The 21574-nt window shown below is 37.5% G+C and overlaps 1 protein-coding gene across 2 annotated transcripts in view; it reads right to left on the bottom strand.

Annotated features, from left to right (window-relative positions):
• Positions 1–21574, bottom strand: part of PLXDC2 (plexin domain containing 2) — a 425012-nt gene that overhangs the window by 57163 nt on the left and 346275 nt on the right. The window contains exons 10-11 of one of the 2 annotated variants that reach the window (XM_070380982.1): positions 8102–8162; positions 802–952 (exon numbers count right to left, since the gene is read on the bottom strand). In XM_070380982.1, the coding sequence (XP_070237083.1) occupies positions 802–952; positions 8102–8162 (212 nt within the window). Of the gene's footprint in view, positions 1–801; positions 953–8095; positions 8163–21574 lie in introns of both variants that reach the window. The other variant, XM_070380981.1, reaches the window with a different exon arrangement.

Here is a 21574-nt window from a genome sequence, read left to right as displayed (position 1 = left end):
TTTTAACACTTTATTCTAGTTAACTTTAAATATCCAATTAAATTTCAATTAAGAGCAAAAGATTCAAGTTTAATATCCTATTCAAATTAAAGCAAGGCTTATGAAAAGAAATAAGACCATGTTTTCCCCTCAAGGCTTACTCTTGGCTAACTGGTCTCACATTTCTCCCTAGTGGCACCATTCAGAATAAATGACTAACAAATTTGGGCTAATATCCCATCTTTCCCCAATGAGCTGTGTGCATGCATTCATGCCCTCTAGTATTTTTGCCTTTCCTGGCAAAGGAAATGCTTCTCTAGTACAATTTCTGTGTCATACACAGTGCTTCTCTATAAGGTTATAGACCAGCATATTTTACTGACTGTATCCACGCAAATATAAGAATTGTGTATTAGCAGAATTACCTGTTATTCAGAATACAAAATCAATGGACATTTTCTATGCATTTTGCCTTCCTATCCTGTGATTAAAATGTTAAACACTGTTATTACAAAGTTCAGCAAGAAAGGAAGGAAGGACACGAGAGGAAGTTCTTTCTTTCTTTTCTAGAGACTCTAGTAGCCAAGATCACCATTAAAGACTAAATCTTAATAAAAGGCATCCATACATTAAAAAAAAAAAAACACACAAAAAACACAGCACATAGTTTTACTCCACTATAATTTTGTATTTTCCCTTTTAGACATTCCTAAGAAATCCAGTTCGCTGAAGAAAAAAATTTCCCCTGGAGAACCTCTCCTGTACACGTCAACAGTGAATTTTCCCCCCTTCAGTAACAGAGAAAAAGTGTCTCCAGGGCACCTTCTGTGGGCAGGCTGGTGGGCAGCTGGGAGGTGGCTGCTCTTCTGGTGGTCGTCAAGACCCTGAATTGTGTGGTTGTTGCACGTATGGTGGTGCTGGTTCGAGTAGAACTTTCCACTGGCTCTGTGGGGTCACACATCTTCTCTTTTGACTAATAAGAGAAACAGAGGGGGAGACAATGGAGGAGTGATCAGAGCTACATTTTAAAATTATATCAAGGAGAAAAATAATAGAAGAAACAAAAGAATAAAAAGAAGCTGGGCTGTAAAGCACAAAGGCCTCTCAAATCAAGATGAGGAATACTTTTTTTACAGGACTACAGTTATAGATTTTACTGACTTCATATATATATTTAAAATGGGATGTTAGAAAGCATTTCCATGTCTAGATATTTGGATTCCGTCATTTCTGAGTTTAACTTTTCATATTACTGTTGATCTTAACCCAAACTTTATATCAATATATTTTTAAAAGACATGATGGGAAACAGACTAGAAGAAAAATGTATATAAAGAGAAGGTTTAAAACATGGTTAAGTGTGTGAAGAAAGAATGTATTCCATTCACATCAAATTGCTAATGCTAAATTTGAAACATGTAACTGCTCTATACTACTCCATTGTTTCAAAAATAACTTCCCACAGGGTGAATGGATATTTAAGATTAAAATTTTGCCTTCCTTTATGAAATATTCAGAGCCACCCACGCAAAGGATTGAACAGCACTCAGGCAATCACTTAGAATATTTTCTCCCTAACCGAGCTACACGAGGACATGGTGCATATCGTAGTTTTCATTTATAGCCCACAAGAAGAAACAATATGACATTTACCAGTAACGATTTCCAACATGCAAAGTTTTATAGTTTAGAAGTTGGTATTTCTCCCTACCTCTTTGTGCTTCAAAGGACTTCATCCCTCTGGTGGGCCTTGACTATTAATAGAAGATAACTACGTACACATGGATGGTACTTATCCCACAACTGAAAAGTTTTATTAAATAAATACCTTTTTTAAAGTTCTCTTGTCATTAGGAACATGCAATGCACTGTACTGCTGGTTCAGGAAGAACATCCAATATGGTTTCCTTGTCACTAGTTAGATATGATCCAGCTTACTCTCTCCAACATCCTAGCAGCCCATTCGATCCCACAGACTTTCGTTCCTGCATCTTCTCAGCCTCAGTAATCTCACGATCGCCTCCTTGACTCCACTTTAGTTATCATCCCCACACCTTGGACCTTCTCTGCAGCTGGGGATGCTTTAGTTCTGAAATCATACCTTCAGTTATCCTTTTTCCTGTCTATTCAGGTAGCTGTTCATGAATGTAGCTACTCACATTCTTCTTATCCCGTGATTCTGTAGAAAACCCAAGCACAATGATGCTCTCCCTTTAGTCTTGTTTTTTCCCCATCAGTTCAACCTCTCTTTTCAATATCTTTAAGCATCTTGCCTTGTTTTTGTGTGTATTTTGTTTTCCACATCACCTTCTTAGAAAATCTGCAGTACCAAATACAGTAAAAACTCTGCCTTTCCTTGCCTGCGCCAAAGCTCAGAGAGAGAGAAAGAGAGCGAGTGAGCGAGCGAGCTGGAGAACAACCACACATCCTCCCACTGGGAGCTCCACAAACTCACCTCCAGCATCCCCAGCAAGGGCTTCTATGCTGCCTGGCAATACTGCCCAGCTTTGCTGACCTCCTCTCTCATTATCCTCAACATCAATTTCAAACCCTCTCCACTCTACTTAGAACTGCCATTCCATAATGTATCCCCCAATTTTACCCTTGGCCTCACTTCTTATATCTTTGATAAGTGAGTCATCAGCAAGAATTTTAAAAATTTATTTACAGATCATCATCCCATCATCATCTGTACTGACCTGTCCTTCTTCCTCCTGTTGGGATGGACAAGTCCACTGTTAACAGCTGTTCCCCCATGTGTCTGCTCTGGCCCAGCCCAGTCTACCTTCTCAGATATTGTGAACCTGCTCATTTGACCCCCCTCCTTTCTCCTCAGTATTTAGTCTTAATCCTCTCTTGCCTTGTTATCATCAGCACTTTACCATACTCAAGCACATCCCAGCTTATTTTAAAAACTCCATCTTCCCTCTTCTCCACATGCATCCTGGGATCATCCTGCTTTTCCTTCCATTCACAGTCGGAATTCAAGAGAGATGGACCAGCCTTGGGCTTTGCAGATGCCCACAAGTTTGTTTTTGTCCAGCACAACTTAACTGAAACTTCTTATACCAATGTTTCTAAATATTTCTGTATTTATCACACCTTCCATATACACTCAATATTTCACTAGCATTTGGCAATGTCTGTCCATTTTCTAACCTTAGAGTCTGTGACACATACTCCTCAATTTTCTGACTCCTGTCTAACAACTGCTTCTCCAACTGCTTCTTCCTTCTTTGCTTTAAGGGTTGGTAGTTCTTATGGATCTTTCCTGACCTGTCTTTTATCTATAGGTATGGTCACTAATAATTTCCTCCATACTTATGACTTCAATTAACATCTTTATGTTAATTATGCATAAATATCTATCTCCAGTCCACATTTTTCTCTTGGATTTTAGGCCCAAGTATTCATCTATTGACTTATATGCATGTGGATGTCACAGACTTCTCAAGCTCAATAAGTCTAAGATGGAATTTGTCACACATTATTCTTCCCCCGTGGTTCTATTTACACACACACACACAAATCTGTGTATCAGTATTCTTAATCACCCTAATGGTTAAGCTAAAATCCTGACCTTTGTGTTGCTCATGGCAGTGAAGGCAGACTACAGATCCTGAATGGTCCTCCTGCCATAATATACGTGGATTCTGGATAAAACAAGAATTTTGAAGCATTATGAGGATTTTCAGGAAGTAGAGAAAAATCTCCGAAGGGGCCTTTCTTTTGTCTCCACCACCAAAACAAAATAAAGCAAAACCTGTGTGCTATAAAGACAGCAGGAGCAATATACATTAGGTAAAGTAAAAGTGCAGGGTTTGCTCTGAAGGTAAAAATGCCAAAAACTAATTATGCTCCAAGGAGATCAGCTTGGTACCAACAGTAGATGGGGGAGATTAATCCAAACCTCTCCTCCCCATAGTAACTCAGGAACAGATGGCACCCCCTGAAGCCCTCAGGTTTTCATCATCAAAACCTCTTTAGTGGAAAACATCACCTACCTACATCCTAGAAATTCCCATGGAATAAGATCAAACAAATGCACTGCTAATTAAAGGACACAAAAAGAAACACAAAGAGAAAAAGAGTAGTCTGACAAAGACCCAGCAAAAACAGAGAACAACATAATCAGACTAGCAAAAACTTTTTGATCCCAGATTGGGATCATCCAGTGTGAAACATATAGAAATTATACATGAAATATTGAAATAAATAAATAGGAAAATTTAAAAATAAACTAGTAAACAGGCTATAAAAATGATATGGCAGATTGAGTAAAGATTGACCCTAAAAAATGAAAAATACCATTGTTGAAATTACTACCTCAATGGATAGGTTAAAGAGCAGATTGAACAAGAGGAAGAAAGAATTAATAAACTGGCAAATAGATCTGAAAAAATCCCCTGGGATGCAGCACAGAGAAATAAGAAAATAGATGATATAAAAGAGAGGTTATGCAAGGAAGTGATGAGCAGGTCCAGCCTACCTCCAAAGAGCTCAGAGGTGAAGATGAAGAGAATGGAGAGAGTCTGACTGACTTTATCACGTGCCCAGAATTTTTATCATAACCTTCTCTGCTGTAAATATCTTTGTCACATGCATTTTTGCTGAAAATACTCTTGTCGCATAACTAATTGGCTGTAAGGCAATTTTGCTGTAAAAGATAAAATATCTGGCTGGTGGTTTGGTTGGATATACACAGTACAGAAATCATGACAGATGATGATGATTTGCCCAAGTTGGTTTTTTCTTCTGAAACACAAGACATGGCAGGAAAGAGGCCGAGGACCTTGAAGGCACAGAGGTGAATCTGCGTTTCCCATAAAACTTTGTAATGTCTACTGAAGGCATGTGACAAATGCCAAGAACACACAGCAGTGCAGAGGCTTTTATGACACAATAGAAAGCTCGGTTACAAATATGCATACTAGCATTTGGAATTGATGCCTCTCTTCAAGAAGGAAGAAATTTTGCTGAAAATAACATTGGGATGTTGAACAAGCAGACAAATTAGTAGCAAAAAAATTTGTAATACTATGAACAAAAGACTTGGAAGGCAAGTGCTTAGGTTCAACCCACAGAATAAAGTCGCTTACTTGCACAGTATTGCTGTGAGTCTCCACACACATTAAGTGTATTCAGATACTTTGTACTTCTCAATAAAATCTTTTCAATTTTGCTATTCACTTTCATGTTTCATTATATCCTTTCTAATGTCCCTCTTTTATTTTTCCTTATTGTATCTTTAGTGGCAAAATTATGACCTCATGGCCATTTACTTGGCAAAAATGTTTGTGGCCAAAATGTTTATCGTAAAGAGGCTTATGGTGAAAATACCTAGAACCCATTTATCCAACTGGATAACCAATCAGTTAGAAAACACACATCCTTCTGAGCACATGTAGATCTTTGTTACAAATGACTCACTGACTATTCCATTAAAAGCTCCAACTAATTTTAAAGAATCAGTGTCATATAGAATGTGCTGTCTGGCAATTCAATTAGGTAAGAAGTCAATAATGAAAAGATGAAATTTAAAATTTCCATTTTGGAAATGCAGTGTAATTCATAGTTCAATGTAACTTCAGTAAAAATGAGGGCCTTCCCTGGTGGCTCAGTGGTAAAGAATCTACCTGCTAAGAGGAGATGTGGATTCAATCCCTGGGTTGGAAAGATCCCCTGGAGAAGGAGATGGCAACCACTATTCTTGCCTGGGAAATCCCATGGACAGAGGAGCCTGGCGAGTTATAGTCCATGGGGTCACAAAGAGTTGGACACAACTGAGCAACAGACTTTGAGTAAAAATATTGACAAGATTGACTGATTACAGATATTGCAAGCTTATTTTAAAATTTATATGAAGAACAAAAGTTCAAAAGTTGTCAAAACACCTGAGAAGATGAAAAAGTAAAGTCTGTTCTATAGCTAGTGATATTTCTTATAAAACTACAGTAATTAAGACAGGGTAATATACAATGTATTCATTCTTCCAAAAAGTCATTTGGATCATATCATCCCCTTAATTAAAACCCTCCAGATAGCTTTGTCCTGCCTTTAACATGAGGCTCAAACTCCTTCAATGTTACTGGGCCCTGTTCACCTCACCAGTGTTACCTCTCACCACTCTTATCTTCAGTTACTCCTCAGAAGTCATTAAATATCACCTCCTCAAATAAACGCTCCCTTATCCTGCTGAACAAGACCATGCACCTCTTTGCCGGGGTCATTCTCTAAGTGTGGTTCTTTGTTCAGTGTGTGTTTCCCCTGCTACACACATTTCTCACACTTAAATTAGCAGTACTTAGAACAGTAAATAGTACATTCTTATATTAGGATCTGCACTTATTGAATAAATTCATCTCACAAGATCAGAAGGAAAATTTAACCCTAGTTTTAGGCACAGAAAATAGACTGGATTTGGTGACCCTGTTCACTTACCTGTAACAGAAGTCTAGGATTGCTCACAATAGAGCTAGTAATGTTGACAATTTAGTTATGGAATAAAAAGGAAACACTGGATATTATAGAATGTGCTAGAGTCTGAGCTTCTTGGGAAGAGGGAATCATTTAAAAAAAATATTAGTGCTTAGCACAGACCATAGGACACGGTGAACTCCCCACACATATATTTAGGAGGGCTTAGAATGTGGTGGATTCTTCTCAATAGCTTCTGTTTCATGCTGGGCCCACACTGAAGCAAGAAAATTACGAGGTCTCAATTACACTTTTGATATCCAATTTCAACATTTTTAATTGAGGTAACTGTGATTACCTGAAAGAAATATCAACCTTAAAACACAACAATGACTCTCATTAATAGATTTTCTTTCTTAAGTATCATTGTTAAATAAGTGAAATGAAACACTGTTGATAAATCAGTATACTGCTGCTGCTGCTAAGTCGCTTCAGTCGTGTCCGACTCTGTGAGACCCCATAGACGGCAGCCCACCAGGCTCCCCCGTCCCTGGGATTCTCCAGGCAAGAATACTGGAGTGGGTTGCCATTTCCTTCTCCAATGCATGAAAGTGAAAAATAAAAGTGAAGTCGCTCAGTCGTGTCTGACTCTTAGCGACCCCATGGACTACAGCCTCCCAGGCTCCTCCATCCATGGGATTTTCCAGGCAAGAGTACTGGAGTGGGGTGCCATCACCTCCTCCGATAAATCAGTATACATTATTGTAATGCACCTCCCCCCCCCAACCAAGTGTCAAAAAGTTGATTAAAGGTACATTGGCAGTAAGTTCAAGAATATCCTGAAAAATGCATTTCTCAAGATATTTATGAGACATCAAATAAAAACTTAATTAAAAAGGCTTTAGTAACCAGGATTCCCTAATAGTTTTAAAAACAGCTCTTTGACATGATATGCTTCACTGAATGAGAAAGCTTGTAGAAGTGATAATGGTTTTTGTTAGAAAAATATACCCTAAAACTTAACAAAGGGAGAAGGAACAAATACTACTTTTCTCTGTGAACTTTATGGGATACTTTTATGTAACTCTGAACTCACAGTGCAAATACAATTCACTAAAAAACTTTTAAACACGTTAGAATCCCTTCTGCAATTTTATTTACTTGCTTAAATCACTTCTTTGCATCACTGTATCCATGATATTTGCCTGAGACTTACTGTTTCCATGTTAGACCACATCTACCTTCTTCTATTATGCTGATTTACTGCAATCAATCTTTTCCTCCATACCACTGATTTCCTTATTTGAGTGAAAAAGATGAAAAAAAAAAAAAAGATCTCAAAAAAGCAGCAAATATTTAAGACAGCTGCCCTTTGATCGAAAAGATTTAAATCCTGGTTTTACGATTCCTGAGTCACATCTCTACCTCCAGATTCTTTCTTTCCACTTCTACCTGAACATCACCCTTCATTCTTTTCTCTTCCCCTCTTGGTACCACGGAGGCAATAACAGCTCTGATCTCATAGGATGGGTATGAGAATAAATTGAGATAATACATGTAGAGTTAAACCCAACATCTGGTACCTATAAGGGCTCAGTGACTGCGGGCTCTTTTTATTAAATTAGACCCCATTTTCATTAAGTTGCAGCAATAATATACGACAGCGTGGTCTTAGCAATCTCATCATAATAAAGCGCACCTGTACCTCTTCAGGGCATCCACTGTCCACCCAGTCCTGCCGGTGGCGATCAAATCCACTGGAACATCTTCAGAGACAGCCATGTTGTAGATCAGAAAAGAAAGTATGGGGTACAGAGTGGAGGTAGAAATTAAAAGAGAAACTCTGGTAAGTAGTTAATTTTCAAATGTGCACAACAAAACATTTTTTTCTATAGAACTGTTAGCTGGAGCAGTGGATGAGCATTTCCAGAGTTCTGTGTAACCACCCATGCACACCTTAGGTAATGATGCCGTTACGTTTGCACGTGACAGCAGATCACTCTACTGAGGTTCCCACACAATACAGAGATCCCCATACAAAGGCGAGACAGTAGCCATTCTATGGAGCTGGCTTTTCTTTTCCTCATACGTATATATTTTTCATCATTACTACAAACAGATGCAAATTTTTTTGCAGGCATTTTTCAGGATTTCAGATCTTATTTGTTTTACTTACATTTTAAAACTTAAGATCCACAGTCACAAAAACTCTTTCCCTATTGTACAGTAAAAGGTTAGTAAGTCAGGTTTGGGAGGTTCAAACCTACACATTCCAAAGAGAGAACTGGCCCTTGTCCAGGGAGATCACGTCTAAGGCTTTGGAATATCCTGCCTGATAAAAGTGTCTTTGTATATCTTGGGTCTTGGGCTATGCTAGATAGTTCACACCAACAACATGATTTATAGTGCATGTCTGTTTTTATTCGCTTGGAGCCCTGGGCCATGCTGCATCAGTTTGACCATTGGGGGGGCTGGAGAATAGAGATAAAGTTGGTAATGGAAAATTTCATATCTATATGATGGCTCTCAGTAAAAACCCTGGATACCAAGACTTGGATGAGTTTCCTCGGTGTGTGTTTTCACGAACAGTTGCTGGAAGAATTAAGTGTCAACTCCACTGAGGGAGAAAGACTGGAAGCTGTGCCTTGTCACTCTTGGATTCCCCCATGTTCCTTCCCTTTGCTGATTTTAATCTGTGTCCTTTTGTTGTAATAAACGGCAACCTGGAGCACAACATTTTCTGCTCTCTGTCAGTTCTTTCAGTGAATCAGCGAAGCTGAGTGTGTTCCTGTGGATTCCTGCCTACATAATTCCTAAGATTAAGTCACGCCTAAAAGGTCAGATTCACAAGGAACTCTACTTCGTGCTCTGTGGTGACCTAAATGCGAAGGAAATCCAAAGAAGAGAGGATATATGTATATGTATAGCTGATTCACTTTGCTGTATAGTAGAAACTAACAGAACATTGTAAAGAAACTGTACTCCAATAAAAGTTAAGTAAAATAATAAAAATAAAAGGTCAAATTAAGCAAGCACTGGGTTGTTGAGATTTGGCTCACTCCCACTTTCTTTCTTCTTCTTTTTCTAAAGTTTTTGACTGGGCTGTGTGGATGTGGGATCTTAGTTCTCCAACCAGGGATTGAATTCACAACCCTGGCATTGGAAGCATGGAGTCTGAACCACTGGACCACCAGGGAAGTCCTCCACTCTCTTTCTTGATTGAAATAATTTCTGCCCTCCCTACAGAAAATCTAACTAGTTCATTCACTTTTCAAGACTCAGAAATTACTACCCAGAGCCCATTCTGATAAAGCTTCATCATTGGTGTGCTCACACGTTACTTTACTATTTAACTTTTCTCATTTATATACAATTTCATGGCCTTATGTCTTATTTGGGCTTCCCTTGTGGCTCAGCTGGTAAAGAATCTGCCTGTAATGTGGGAGACCTGGGTTCAATCCCTGGTTGGGAAGATCCCCTGGAGAAGGGAAAGGCTACCCACTCCAGTATATTGGCCTGGAGAATTCCATGGACTATACAGTCCACGGGGATGCAAAGAGTCAGAAACCACTTATTTACCAAACTTGATTGTGAATACTTTAAAGTTAGGACCAGTGTTATATTTAAGCATTCCTAGTATATCTGATGGAGAAGGCAATGGCACCCCACTTCAGTATTCTTGCCTGGAAAATCCCATGGACAGAGGAGTCTGCTAGGCTGCAGTCCATGGGGTTTCTAGGAGTTGGACATGACTGAGCGACTTCCCTTTCACTTTCCACTTTCATGCATTGGAGAAGGATTGGCAACCCACTCCAGTGTTCTTGCCTGGAGAATCCCAGGGATGGAGAAGCCTGGTGGGCTGCCGTCTATGGGGTCACACAGAGTCGGACATGACTTAACGTGACTTAGCAGTAGCAGTATATCTGAAACATGATTTTTTTTCATATATTTACCTATGAAAAATGAAGTGTCTGCTGTTACCCTGTTTGTTTACCCTATACGCTGAGCACATCATAAGAAATGCCAGGCTAGATGAGTTATAAGCTGGAATCAAGATAGATGGGAGAAACATCTACAAACTCAGACAATGCAGATGATACCACTCTAATGGCAGAAAGCAAAGAGGAACTAAAGAGCCTCTTGATGAGGGTGAAGGAGGAGAGTGAAAGAGCCGGCTTAAAACTAAATATTAAAAATCTAAGATCATAGCATGTGGCCCCATTATTTCATGGCAAAGAGAAGGGGAAAAGGTGGAAGTAGTGACAGATTTCCTCTTCTTGGGTTCTAAAATCACTGCAGATGGTGACTGCAGCCACGAAATCAGAAGATGACTGTTTCTTGGCAGGAAAGCTATGACAAACCTAGACAGTGTATTGAAAAGCAGAGATATTACTCTGCCAACAAAGGTCCATATAGTCAAGGCTATAGTCTTTCCAGTGGTCACGTACTGTCGTGAGAGCTGAACCACAAAGAAGGCAGAGCACCAAAGAATTGATGCCTTCGAACTATGGTGCGAGAGAAGACTCCTGAAAGTCCCTTAGATAGCACGGAGATCAAACCAGTCAATCTTAAGGAAAATCAACCCTGAATACTCGTTGGAAAGAATGATGCTGAAGCTCCAGTATATTGGTTATCTGATGAGAACAGCTGACTCATTGGAAGAGTCCTTGATGCTAGGAAAGATTGAGGGCAGATGGAGAAGAGGCTGTCAGAGGATGAGATGGCTGGATGGCATCACTGATGCAATGGACATGAACTTCGATGCAATGGACATGCAATGAACTTGGGGAGATAGTGAGGGACAGGGAGGTCTGGCATGCTGCAGTCCATGGGGTTGCAGAGTCAGACACAACTGGGTGACTGAACTAGTATATCTGACACATGATTTATTTTTCATATATTTATGAGTCTATGAAAAGCAAAGGTTTACATTGATCCTGAATTTTAATATATAAATATATATACTTAATACATTATAAATATAAATCCATGTTAATAATCTAAATAGATATTTATGTATTTTTCAAAATAAATGGAGGCTTTTTGTCTTATATTCTTACAGGCTGTTCAATTTTAGTCTCATGTTTTCTTACACTGTTACTTCACAACTTCTTTTTTCACTTGTTTTGCAATGAGTCCACATGATTTTTTCCTAAGAATCCTTGCCAGAGATCATGTACCATAGCATGAATGAGCACAATTTAATTCAAGTGGAATGTGAAAACAGCTCGACTGTCAACAGAAAAGACCATATCTATCATTCTGCTTGGACATGATCCATTAGAGCTCAGCTATTTTATACCTACCATCTGTGCTGAACAAGCTCAAGTGTGAAATAAACATCAGTGTGTGATCTAGCATCCTGAGTTCAGAATCCCCAGTTGGTCAAGGCCATATCTGGTTACCCAAAGAGATTCTGACGTTTAGAGTCCAATTCCAGATGAATCAGACGGTTGTTGCCTCTTCTCTTTCTCCCAAGTTTGCTTAAATATTGAAAAGTATACTGATATTCTCTTTTGCAAGACGGGAATCTATCAATTTTCTACAGAGAATATATTATGGGAATCATCTGACAAGTAATTAAACGCAACAGATAATTTTAAAATGCAGTCTGTCTTTACTTACTCCATTCTAGACGTACTCAAAGCCAGTGGGAAATAATAACTTTTACCTTATATTGTAAAAAGACAGTACCAAATCTTAAATTTATGAGTCAATTTTATCTTAAGTAATTGGTCCCTTAAATTATTACATTAATCCCAGGGAAAAGTATAGAAACACTGCAGTTTGCCTGAGTTATTAAATACTCTCTCAATTATTGTGTGTGAAATTAGGTTCTACTGAAAATATGTAATTCAATTAAGTAATTCATTCATTTATTTATTCACAATTGATTACCTATTAGTTGATCCAAAGCTTACTAATGTCCAGGGTGGGAAGGATTGACAATGGAAAAACACAAATAAAGTTTGGTTTGAAAAAGTCATACATTTTTGTACCTTATGATGCCTTTACAAATTAACAAAACAGGACTTTGCCTTTTTTTTTTTTTTTTAATTATTTTTTTTTTTTTATTTTTAAACTTTACATAATTGTATTAGTTTTGCCAAATATCAAAATGAATCCGCCACAGGTATACATGTGTTCCCCATCCTGAACCCTCCATTAACAAAACAGGACTTTGCCTTTTCATAATTTAATTTTAAAACCTAGTCATTTAAACAGCATCAGAAACCAATTATAAGCAAGAAGATGTGTCTGTGTGTGTCTCTGTGTGTGTGTTGTACCAATCATTAAGAAAAGCTATCTTTCTATTATTTCAAAATTCTAAATAATGATCCTGATTCTGGGAAAGATTGAAGGCAGGAGGAGAAGGGGCGACGATGATGAGATGATGAGATGGTTGGATGGCATCATCCACTCAATGGACATGAGTTTGAGCAAACCCAAGGAGATGGTGAAGGACAGGGAAGGCTGGCGTGCTGCAGTCCATGGGGTCTGACATGACTGAGCGACCGAACAACAACAAATAAGTAAAAAAATCACTTCTGAAAACACCGTCCTCCCTCCACTGAGCTGCTGTGTTGTTTCTCTAAAACATCACGACATTAACCACATTGTACTCTAGCAGGTTGTTTTCCAGAGTTCTCAGAGAGGCTCTCCTGACCTGGAATCACCTGGTGTTCCTGCTGAAATGCAGATTCCTGGATCTGAGTAAGATTCTCCTACAACTTAGGTCCAGCAATTCCATTGGAAATAGGTGTCCCGGGTGATTCTCATCACACTGAATTGGGAAACCCACTGACTTCTTACATGATATGTCTACATAACAGGCCTCTTCCCGCTCCACCAGCCCATCTCCTGTGCTTATTACCCCTCTCTGATTGTGTTTCTCTCTTTTTTGAGTCTCTGCCTTTGAACATGCCATTACATTTGTCTGGAGTACCTTCCTCATCTCTAATTAGTAAACCAAATATAATGCAAGCCTTATCTCCTTCCAGAAGCATCTCCTTTTGCTCTTACCCAGAAGAGATAGCACCCTGTTTTCAATGTCCCTCAACATCAGTGCTAATATCTACTATTACACTACAATTGGTTGTTTTCAAGCTTCTCATATGCATAAGACTTTGCAGGGGAACATAATTCAGATGAAAAGTCTAGGGTCAAACTGCTTGAGTTAGAAGTCTGTTTTGGCCACCAAATAGGTATGTGATCTTAGGCAAGCTATTTTTCCTATTTAAACTGGTTTCCTCATCTGTAAAATGATGGAGGGGGATTAGGTAAGAACTAAAAGTAGAGTGTTTGGTACACAGTCAACATTTAGTAAATGTCAGCTGTTTTTAACACCTAAGTAATGTCTTTGTAGTATGTACGTAACAAGGTCAAGAACTCTCGAAAATGAGTACGTGAGATTTTCACTATATAGATAGAAGTTACAAAATGTATAGAAATTAATGCTGTGTACCATGATAATATGAAATGTCTTTTATACTTAAAAATTCCTCCATCACCATATTTGGAAATTAATATTATAGAATCTTATGAGAGAAAAATCTGAATTGCTCTCAAATATAGAGCACATATTTATTCAATATTTATAAATAGAAATTATGTGGTTTTGTAAATATTCCTTAAAAAATGATTTCAACAGTCTGAGTTCCTAACTACAAAAGATTTCCAATGGTTTTATTTTCAAGCTATTACCTTCTTCTCACTATTACCTAATATCAAAGCAGATTGTTAGAGAGTGATACTTCAAGTTAATTGTACTATTTTCCACTCAGCTTCAATGGGATGTTGATTTCAAAGCCCCCAGGAACCATGTTAAGTGAACCCCATTTAATAAGGCAGCCAAGAATGGAAACAATATTCTCCTAGTTTGCAGCATCTATTCAATTGTGAGATTAAAGCATTGATCTCATCATGTCTCTAACTGATCTCAGTTTGTGGAAAGGGCTTCACAAATACAACTTATTTTGCAAAGGTTGTATGTTAGGATAAAGAAAACAGAGTACATGTTAAAATACATACATAAGGAATAAAAATGAAGTCCATATCTTTCTACACAATTGAACATGTGTTATTTCACCAGTAAGATGAAACTGCTACAAAAGAAAATTCTGGAGAAAACCTTCTCAGATTCCTGAGATCCAATTAGGAATTAGTTTGGAGATTAGGAGTCAGATTAAGAGATTAGGGGGAAAAAAACAGGGTACTAAATATTTTAGGCTTTGAAGACTACACAGTTCCTGTCATAATTATTAATACTTAACTCTGTGATAATTGAAAAAGCAAGAGAGTTTCAGAAAACCATCTAATTCTGCCTTATTAACTATGCCAAAGCCTTTGACTGTGTGGATCACAATAAACTGTAGAAAATTCTTCAAGAGATGGGAATATCAGACCACCTGACCTGCCTTTTGAGAAATCTGTATGCAGGTCAGGAAGAAACAGTTAGAACTGGACATGGAATAACAGACTGGTTCCAAATAGGGAGGAGTACGTCAAAGCTGTGTATTGTCACCTTGCTTATTTAACTTATATGCAGAGTACATCATGAGAAACACTGGGCTGGATGAAGCATAAGCTGGAATCAAGATTGCTGGGAGAAATATCAATAACCTCAGATATGCATATGACACCACCCTTATGGCAGAAAGTGAAGAACCAAAGATCCTCTTGAAAGTAAAAGAGGAGAGTGAAAAAGTTGGCTTAAAGCTCAACATTCAGAAAACTAAGATCATGGCATCTGGTCCCATCACTTCCTGGCAAATAGATGGGGAAACAGTGGAAACAGTGACAGACTTTATTTTTGGGGCTCCAAAATCACTGCAGATGGTGATTGCAGCCATGATATTAAAAGATGCTTGCTCCTTGGAAGAAAAGTTATGACCCAACTAGACAGCATATTAAAAAGCAGAGACATTATTTTGCCAACAAAGGTCTGTCTAGTGAAGGCTATGGTTTTTCCAGTAATCATGTATGGATGTGAGAGTTGGACTGTGAAGAAAGCTGAGTGCTGAAGAATTGATGCTTTTGAACTGTGGTGTTGGAGAAGACTCTTGAGAGTCCCTTGGACTGCAAGGAGATCCAACCAGTCCATTCTGAAGATCAGCCCTGGGATTTCTTTGGAGGGAATGATGCTGAAGCTGAAACTCCAGTACTTTGGCCACCTCATGCGAAGAGTTGACTCATTGGAAAAGACTCTGATGCTGGGAGGGATTGGGGGCAGGAGGAGAAGTGGACAACAGAGGATGAGATGGCTGGATGGCATCACTGACTCTATGGATGTGAGTCTGAGTGAACTCCGGTGTTGGTGATGGACAGGGAGGCCTGGCGTGCTGCGATTCATGGGGTCACAAAGAGTCGGACGCGACTGAGTGACTGAACTGAACTGAACTGAGCTGAGGCCTCAGGTGTATTTACTGGCATAGTATCTTAATGGGAAAATCAATTGTACATCTGTTACGTTTTCTTGCCGTAGTCTGCAATAGTGTGAAAAATGATCCTCTGGCATTAAAGAGATGGAAAGTACTTAAAAAAATAAGTGTTTTAGATGAGAAACAAGTATAATGATAAACAGCTGTGACAAAAACTAACTCATAACATATTTTGTTATGAGTGTGGAGCTGTAAGATACGGGAAAATGATTTTGTTTCGAAATACTGAAAAAATTTCATTAGAAAGGTAGGTCATAAAATTTAAAATGTTGAGTACAATAATCATTACTGTCAATAAAAAGTTAGTAAAAAAAAGTCATATCTCATTTCCCATATGGGGTATGTTTGTTCCTAATTGGCTTCAGGCATGAGATGGATGATTTAATTTCTAAAAGCATTTCTCCTAAAATCAAGAAACTTGAGCTTAAAGTTTTTCAGAATCTTCATACCTGAACTACTCATTACATAGAGCTCTGGGAATGATAGATGAATTTGAGTACACAGTAATCTATTACGGAGACAACACTATAGGACAAATTATGAAATTTTACATCATTATAATATGCAAGGATATGGAGCATGTTGCCTTCTAACAAAAGCTCTTGATATTAGTTGTAGCCCGGGATCATAAGCCAATGCCATTAAGAATAGTTATCTGCAGAACACAGGAACTTTGCAAGTGAAGATGAGTTTCAGATGGAAAATTGGGGTGAAATCATCTGGATCTGATAAGCAGAACCTTGTCATATCAGATGTGGCATCATGCAGAGCTGCAGGTTTTATAAAATAAAGACTTACTATTTCTTTAGTTTTCTAGAGTCTAGAGCACCCTAATATGTGTTTAAAAGCATAATATCAGGGTCTTTTACCCTTCCAATTCTTGTATCTCATTAAAAATATTCACATCTTATTTCTTTTTCCTTCCAAACTATTGGTTCTATATATATATCCTAGGAAATACATGATGCATAAAAAGTCATTTATACCCTGGACAATCCAATAAACCCACTTTAGTGCAAAATAATTAGTGATAGTACAGTGCTTTCACCATGTTTTAATCAGGGAGATGGCAACTGTACCCAGATTATTAGATATCTGAGTATTTATTTTATATCTACATCAAAAAGTCTCCTAAGATACTACTTAGAAAGGGCAAGAGAATGAAGTATTCACCCATATGGAAACAGTTAAAAAGTATCTGATTCAAAAGACTTGGACATACTTGTTTGCAGTAAAATTCAATTTTTATCTTTGCTCTTCCTAACTTTTAAGTGCTTCTAGTGAACGCTGAAATATGCTGGCTCAGGAAATTTTAAATTATGCAAGTTTGGCTGTGTATTGACTTAAAATTATCCTTCATTACAGAGCATCACATAATCTCAGTATTATTCACAAATTTAAGCCATATGTTTAGACATTATTATTGTTATTTTTTTAAAACCGATAGTAGCTTAAATAGTTAAATCTGGACTCCCACCAGAAGTAGTTGAAATAATTAACTCTGAATTCCTCAGTGACCTCCAGCTTTGTCCTAATTCACCTGCATGAAGTGGATGTGACTGCATTAGTAATATGAAGTATGCAATTTCAGAAATCTTCAATCTATCAAAAAACAGATTACTCCAAGGTAGTCGAAACTTTTTGAAATAAACCATACTAAGAAATAGTTAACATTGTTTAATCATTTATATATCTGGGTATGTGTTATGGTTGTATGTTTGTGTGTGCTGAAACTACATATTTATTGTGATGTTTCTTTTTTCAAAACATCCAAATAAAGCACAGAGATATTTTGTATTCTATTCTATTTCGTTAACAAAAGTGCTGATTGCAACCCACTGGGTAATTGATAGCATGACCCTCCTGAATTGAAACCCTCAGTTTGAATAATTCTATCCTTGTAGTTCAAAATTTTAATCATATTTATGCTTTAAATAGCATTGCCTGGTTTGTAAAATAATCATTTTAATAGAAAATTACAGAAAAGTATAGAAACAGAAATTAAAGTAAATAATATCCCAGTGCTAAGATATTGCTAGTTTTATTTCCCAACCAATCTTTATTTAACATATAATTACATATACTTATGTATTAATCAAAGTGGAATCATATCATGTGATAACTTGTTTTTTTACAATTAATATGATAGTCTTCGCATTTTCCAAGTCCATAAATACCCCTTGAGAGTTAATTTTTAATGACAGCATATACTCCATTATATGGCTTTATAAACATTTTATTGTATGATACATAGGAAAGTTTTAAAACAGTAAATTCTATGTGTTACTATGAAAGAAAAAAATTTTTTTCTTTTTCTCTCTTTTTTGCATCTATATGAGAAGATGGATGCTAGCTTAACCTATTTTGGTAATCATTTCACCATATATGTTAATCAAACTATCATGATGAAAGCTTTAAAATTATATGGTGAAGTATGTCAATTATTTCTCAATAAAACTGGAAATAATAATTCAACCTATATATCAGCATATGGGCTTCCCTGGTGACTCAGTAGTAAAGAATCTGCATGCCAATACAAGAGATGAGGGTTAGATCCTTGGTTCAGGAAGATCCATTGGAGGAGATGGTAAACCCACCTCAGTATACCTGCCTGGGGATTCCCATGGACAGAGGAGCCTAGTGGCTACAATCCAGGAATTTGCAAAAGAGATAAGACTTAGCAACTAAACGACAATATTGTAAGCATGCATATGTCATTTTAACCCTTATAAAAATACATACCATTATTCTTTTTGCAATTTGATGGATTAAAAGTGACAGTTATGTTTTATTTAGCATTTCTCTATTACAGGTGAGGTGAAACTTCACACCATGTTTAACAATCCTCATTCTATCCAATTGGACTATTTTTTGTTTACAGGTTTTCTATAAAATAAGAGCATTAAATTTCTGTTAAATATATCATCTGTCTGTAATTTGCCATTTAATTCTAAATATGATTTTTTTTTGCCATGCAGTGGTATGTATTTTCACACTGTAACATTTTTAAACCTTTTGTTCAAGATTTATTTTTTGCTTTTTTGCTCAGAAAGGCCTCCACTATGTTGGCATTACGTAAAACTTGCCATAGGCTCTACTAGTTAGCTCATTATTTCATTCTTTACTTTCAGTTCTCTAATCTGCTTTAAATTTATTGTAGTATGTGGCATGAAGTTAGAACCAAATCTAAAGAGACAAATTTTATTCAGATTGGTAGCTAAGAGTCCTCAGATAATTTGTTGAGTAAGAGATCATTTGTCCATTGTTTGGAACTGCATGTTACACTCATATGCTAAGGTCTATTTCTGAAACTGTATAATCTTCCATTGATTGCCCTGTTCCTTCTCATGCAATTCCTATAATGACTTCATTACTACAGGTTAATCTAACATTTTATTTAGACTTAGTACAGTCTGCTTTCATTGATCTTATTTTTAAATTTTTTCTCAACTTGTCTCACTCTTTATGCTTCTCTGTGATTTTTCTAATTACATTCTGATGCTCCAAATAATAATGTTATTGATGGAACTGATGTGGAAATAATGATATCTTAATCTATTCTGGCTCTCCATCCATTAAAATGTTTATTCAGGTGTTCTTTTAAGTGTCTCATCAAACTTTCATTACTCTCCTTATATGGAACCTACACATGATTAAGCTTGTTAGTAAGTATTTTATCTATTTTTGCAATTATTAAGGGACTTTAATCTTGCATTTTCTAAATGGTTATTTCTGACATGGAAAGCTGTGAACTTCTGTGTATTTTGTATCAGGTTCCTTTACTTACAAAAAAATAGCTTCTGCTTTCCAATAGTTTTATCTCATTTGTTTCTTTTCTCTGTGTGTTACACAGAGTTATAGAATTTTGGTACATAATAGTAGTAATCACACACATGTCTTCTTCCTTGTTTTAGTGGGAATATCTCTGGGGTATTTAATGTTTGGTATACTTTTCCATTGTTTGAAACAATATTTACTGTCATGTTAATATGTATCTATTTCAGCCTGCTAACATTTTTTTTTACTTAGGGCTTCCCTGATGGCTCAGATGTAAAGAATCTGCCTGCAACGCAGGAGACTGAGGTTTGATCCTTGGGTTGGGAAGATCCTCTGGAAAACGGAATGGCTACCCTCTTGCCTGGAGAATTCCACGGACAGAGGGGCCTGACAGACTCTGAACAATTCTTACATAGAAAAAAGTTGAATTTTATTAAATATATTCCTATCTATTAATATGACTAAATGATTTTCAATACTAGTGCTATAAATGGCACGAATAGATTTCTTTAAACCAAACCATGTTTGTTTTCATGGGGTAAATTCATTATTTGGCAATGTTTTAATTATTTTGACTTTGTTAACTATAATGCAAGAGCTCTATGAATAATCTATAGCTAACATCCGATAAAGCAATGGCACCCCACTCCAGTACTCCTGCCTGGAAAACCCCGTGGACGGAGGAGCCTGGTAGGCTGCAGTCCATGGGGTCGCATGGAGTCAGATACGACTGAGCGACTTCACTTTCACTTTTCACTTTCATGCATTGGAGAAGGAAATGGCAACCCACTCCAGTGTTCTTGCCTGGAGAATCCCAGGGATGGGGGAGCCTGGTGGGCTGCCGTCTATGGGGTCACACAGAGTCGTACACGACTGAAGTGACTTAACAACAACAACAACATCGTACCTAATGATGAAAGACTGAATGTTTTTCTCCTAAAATTAGAAATGAGATAAAATGGCCACTCTGACTACTTCTAATCAAGATTGTACTGTTCAGTTTGAAGAGGCAAAGTTAGAACCCAAGAAAGTGAAGTTTCAGCAAAATAGTCAAATCATTAACTGCTTCCTGCTTCGCATCTTTCTTCTACGAATGCAAAGTAAAATAACAAGTCAATGCACAGCTTGATTAAGTGGCAAAAACAAGGTACACATAGCAAACTTCAGAAGAAGTACCGAACTGCTGAGATTCAGAACAACCCTTGACAGAGATATAAAATAATATTTGTTATGATGTTGGAAAGCTGAAAAGCTAACAACTTCAATACTACAATGACTAAAATCAGCTAGAATCCAAGGTGTATCTTAGGGTTAAATGTTCAGAGAAAAGTGGGTAAAGTTTTTGAGCAGGCTGGAAATCATACACTACTGAGATGACAAAAATTGCACACATTCCTCTTTTTGAAACACTGGGATTTGCATGCATCACCAAACTAAACCAGACATTTCTGTTCACTGAGTCATATAGTCTGCTTAAGAAATAATCTACTCTAAGGTTTCCAGAAGAGGGTAGCTGGTGGGGCATAGAGAAAACTGAGACTCAAACAACAACAAAGACTCAGCATTTTCATTTGCTTTCTACCAGCTCTTTTCCAAATCATTTCCCTCTAATCTCTAACATCTCTGGTTTGCTTGCCTTCTGTTTCATTGCAGTCCCCTTTCTCCTTCCATCTGACCCATCTCTTCTTTGGATTGAACCCAGGCTGTGCTCTGGGAAGGGTTCTTTGGTGAAGGATTTTCCTTCTCCCAGATGCAATTTGAATCAAGATTCAGTTCAGTTCAGTTCAGTTCAGTCACTCAGTCGTGTCTGACTCTTTGTGACCCTATGAATTGCAGCACACCAGGCCTCCCTGTCCATCACCAACTCCTGGAGTTCACCCAAACTCATGTGCATCGAGTCGGTGACTCCATCCAGCCATCTCATCCTCTGTCGTCCCCTTCTCTTCCTGCCCCCAATCCCT

This window comes from Bos mutus, chromosome 13 (genome assembly GCF_027580195.1).
Source record: "Bos mutus isolate GX-2022 chromosome 13, NWIPB_WYAK_1.1, whole genome shotgun sequence".
In the NCBI taxonomy this organism is placed as follows: domain Eukaryota; kingdom Metazoa; phylum Chordata; class Mammalia; order Artiodactyla; family Bovidae; genus Bos; species Bos mutus.
Note: the sequence above shows the minus strand (reverse complement) of the source record. Positions and strands in the feature narration are given on the sequence as shown.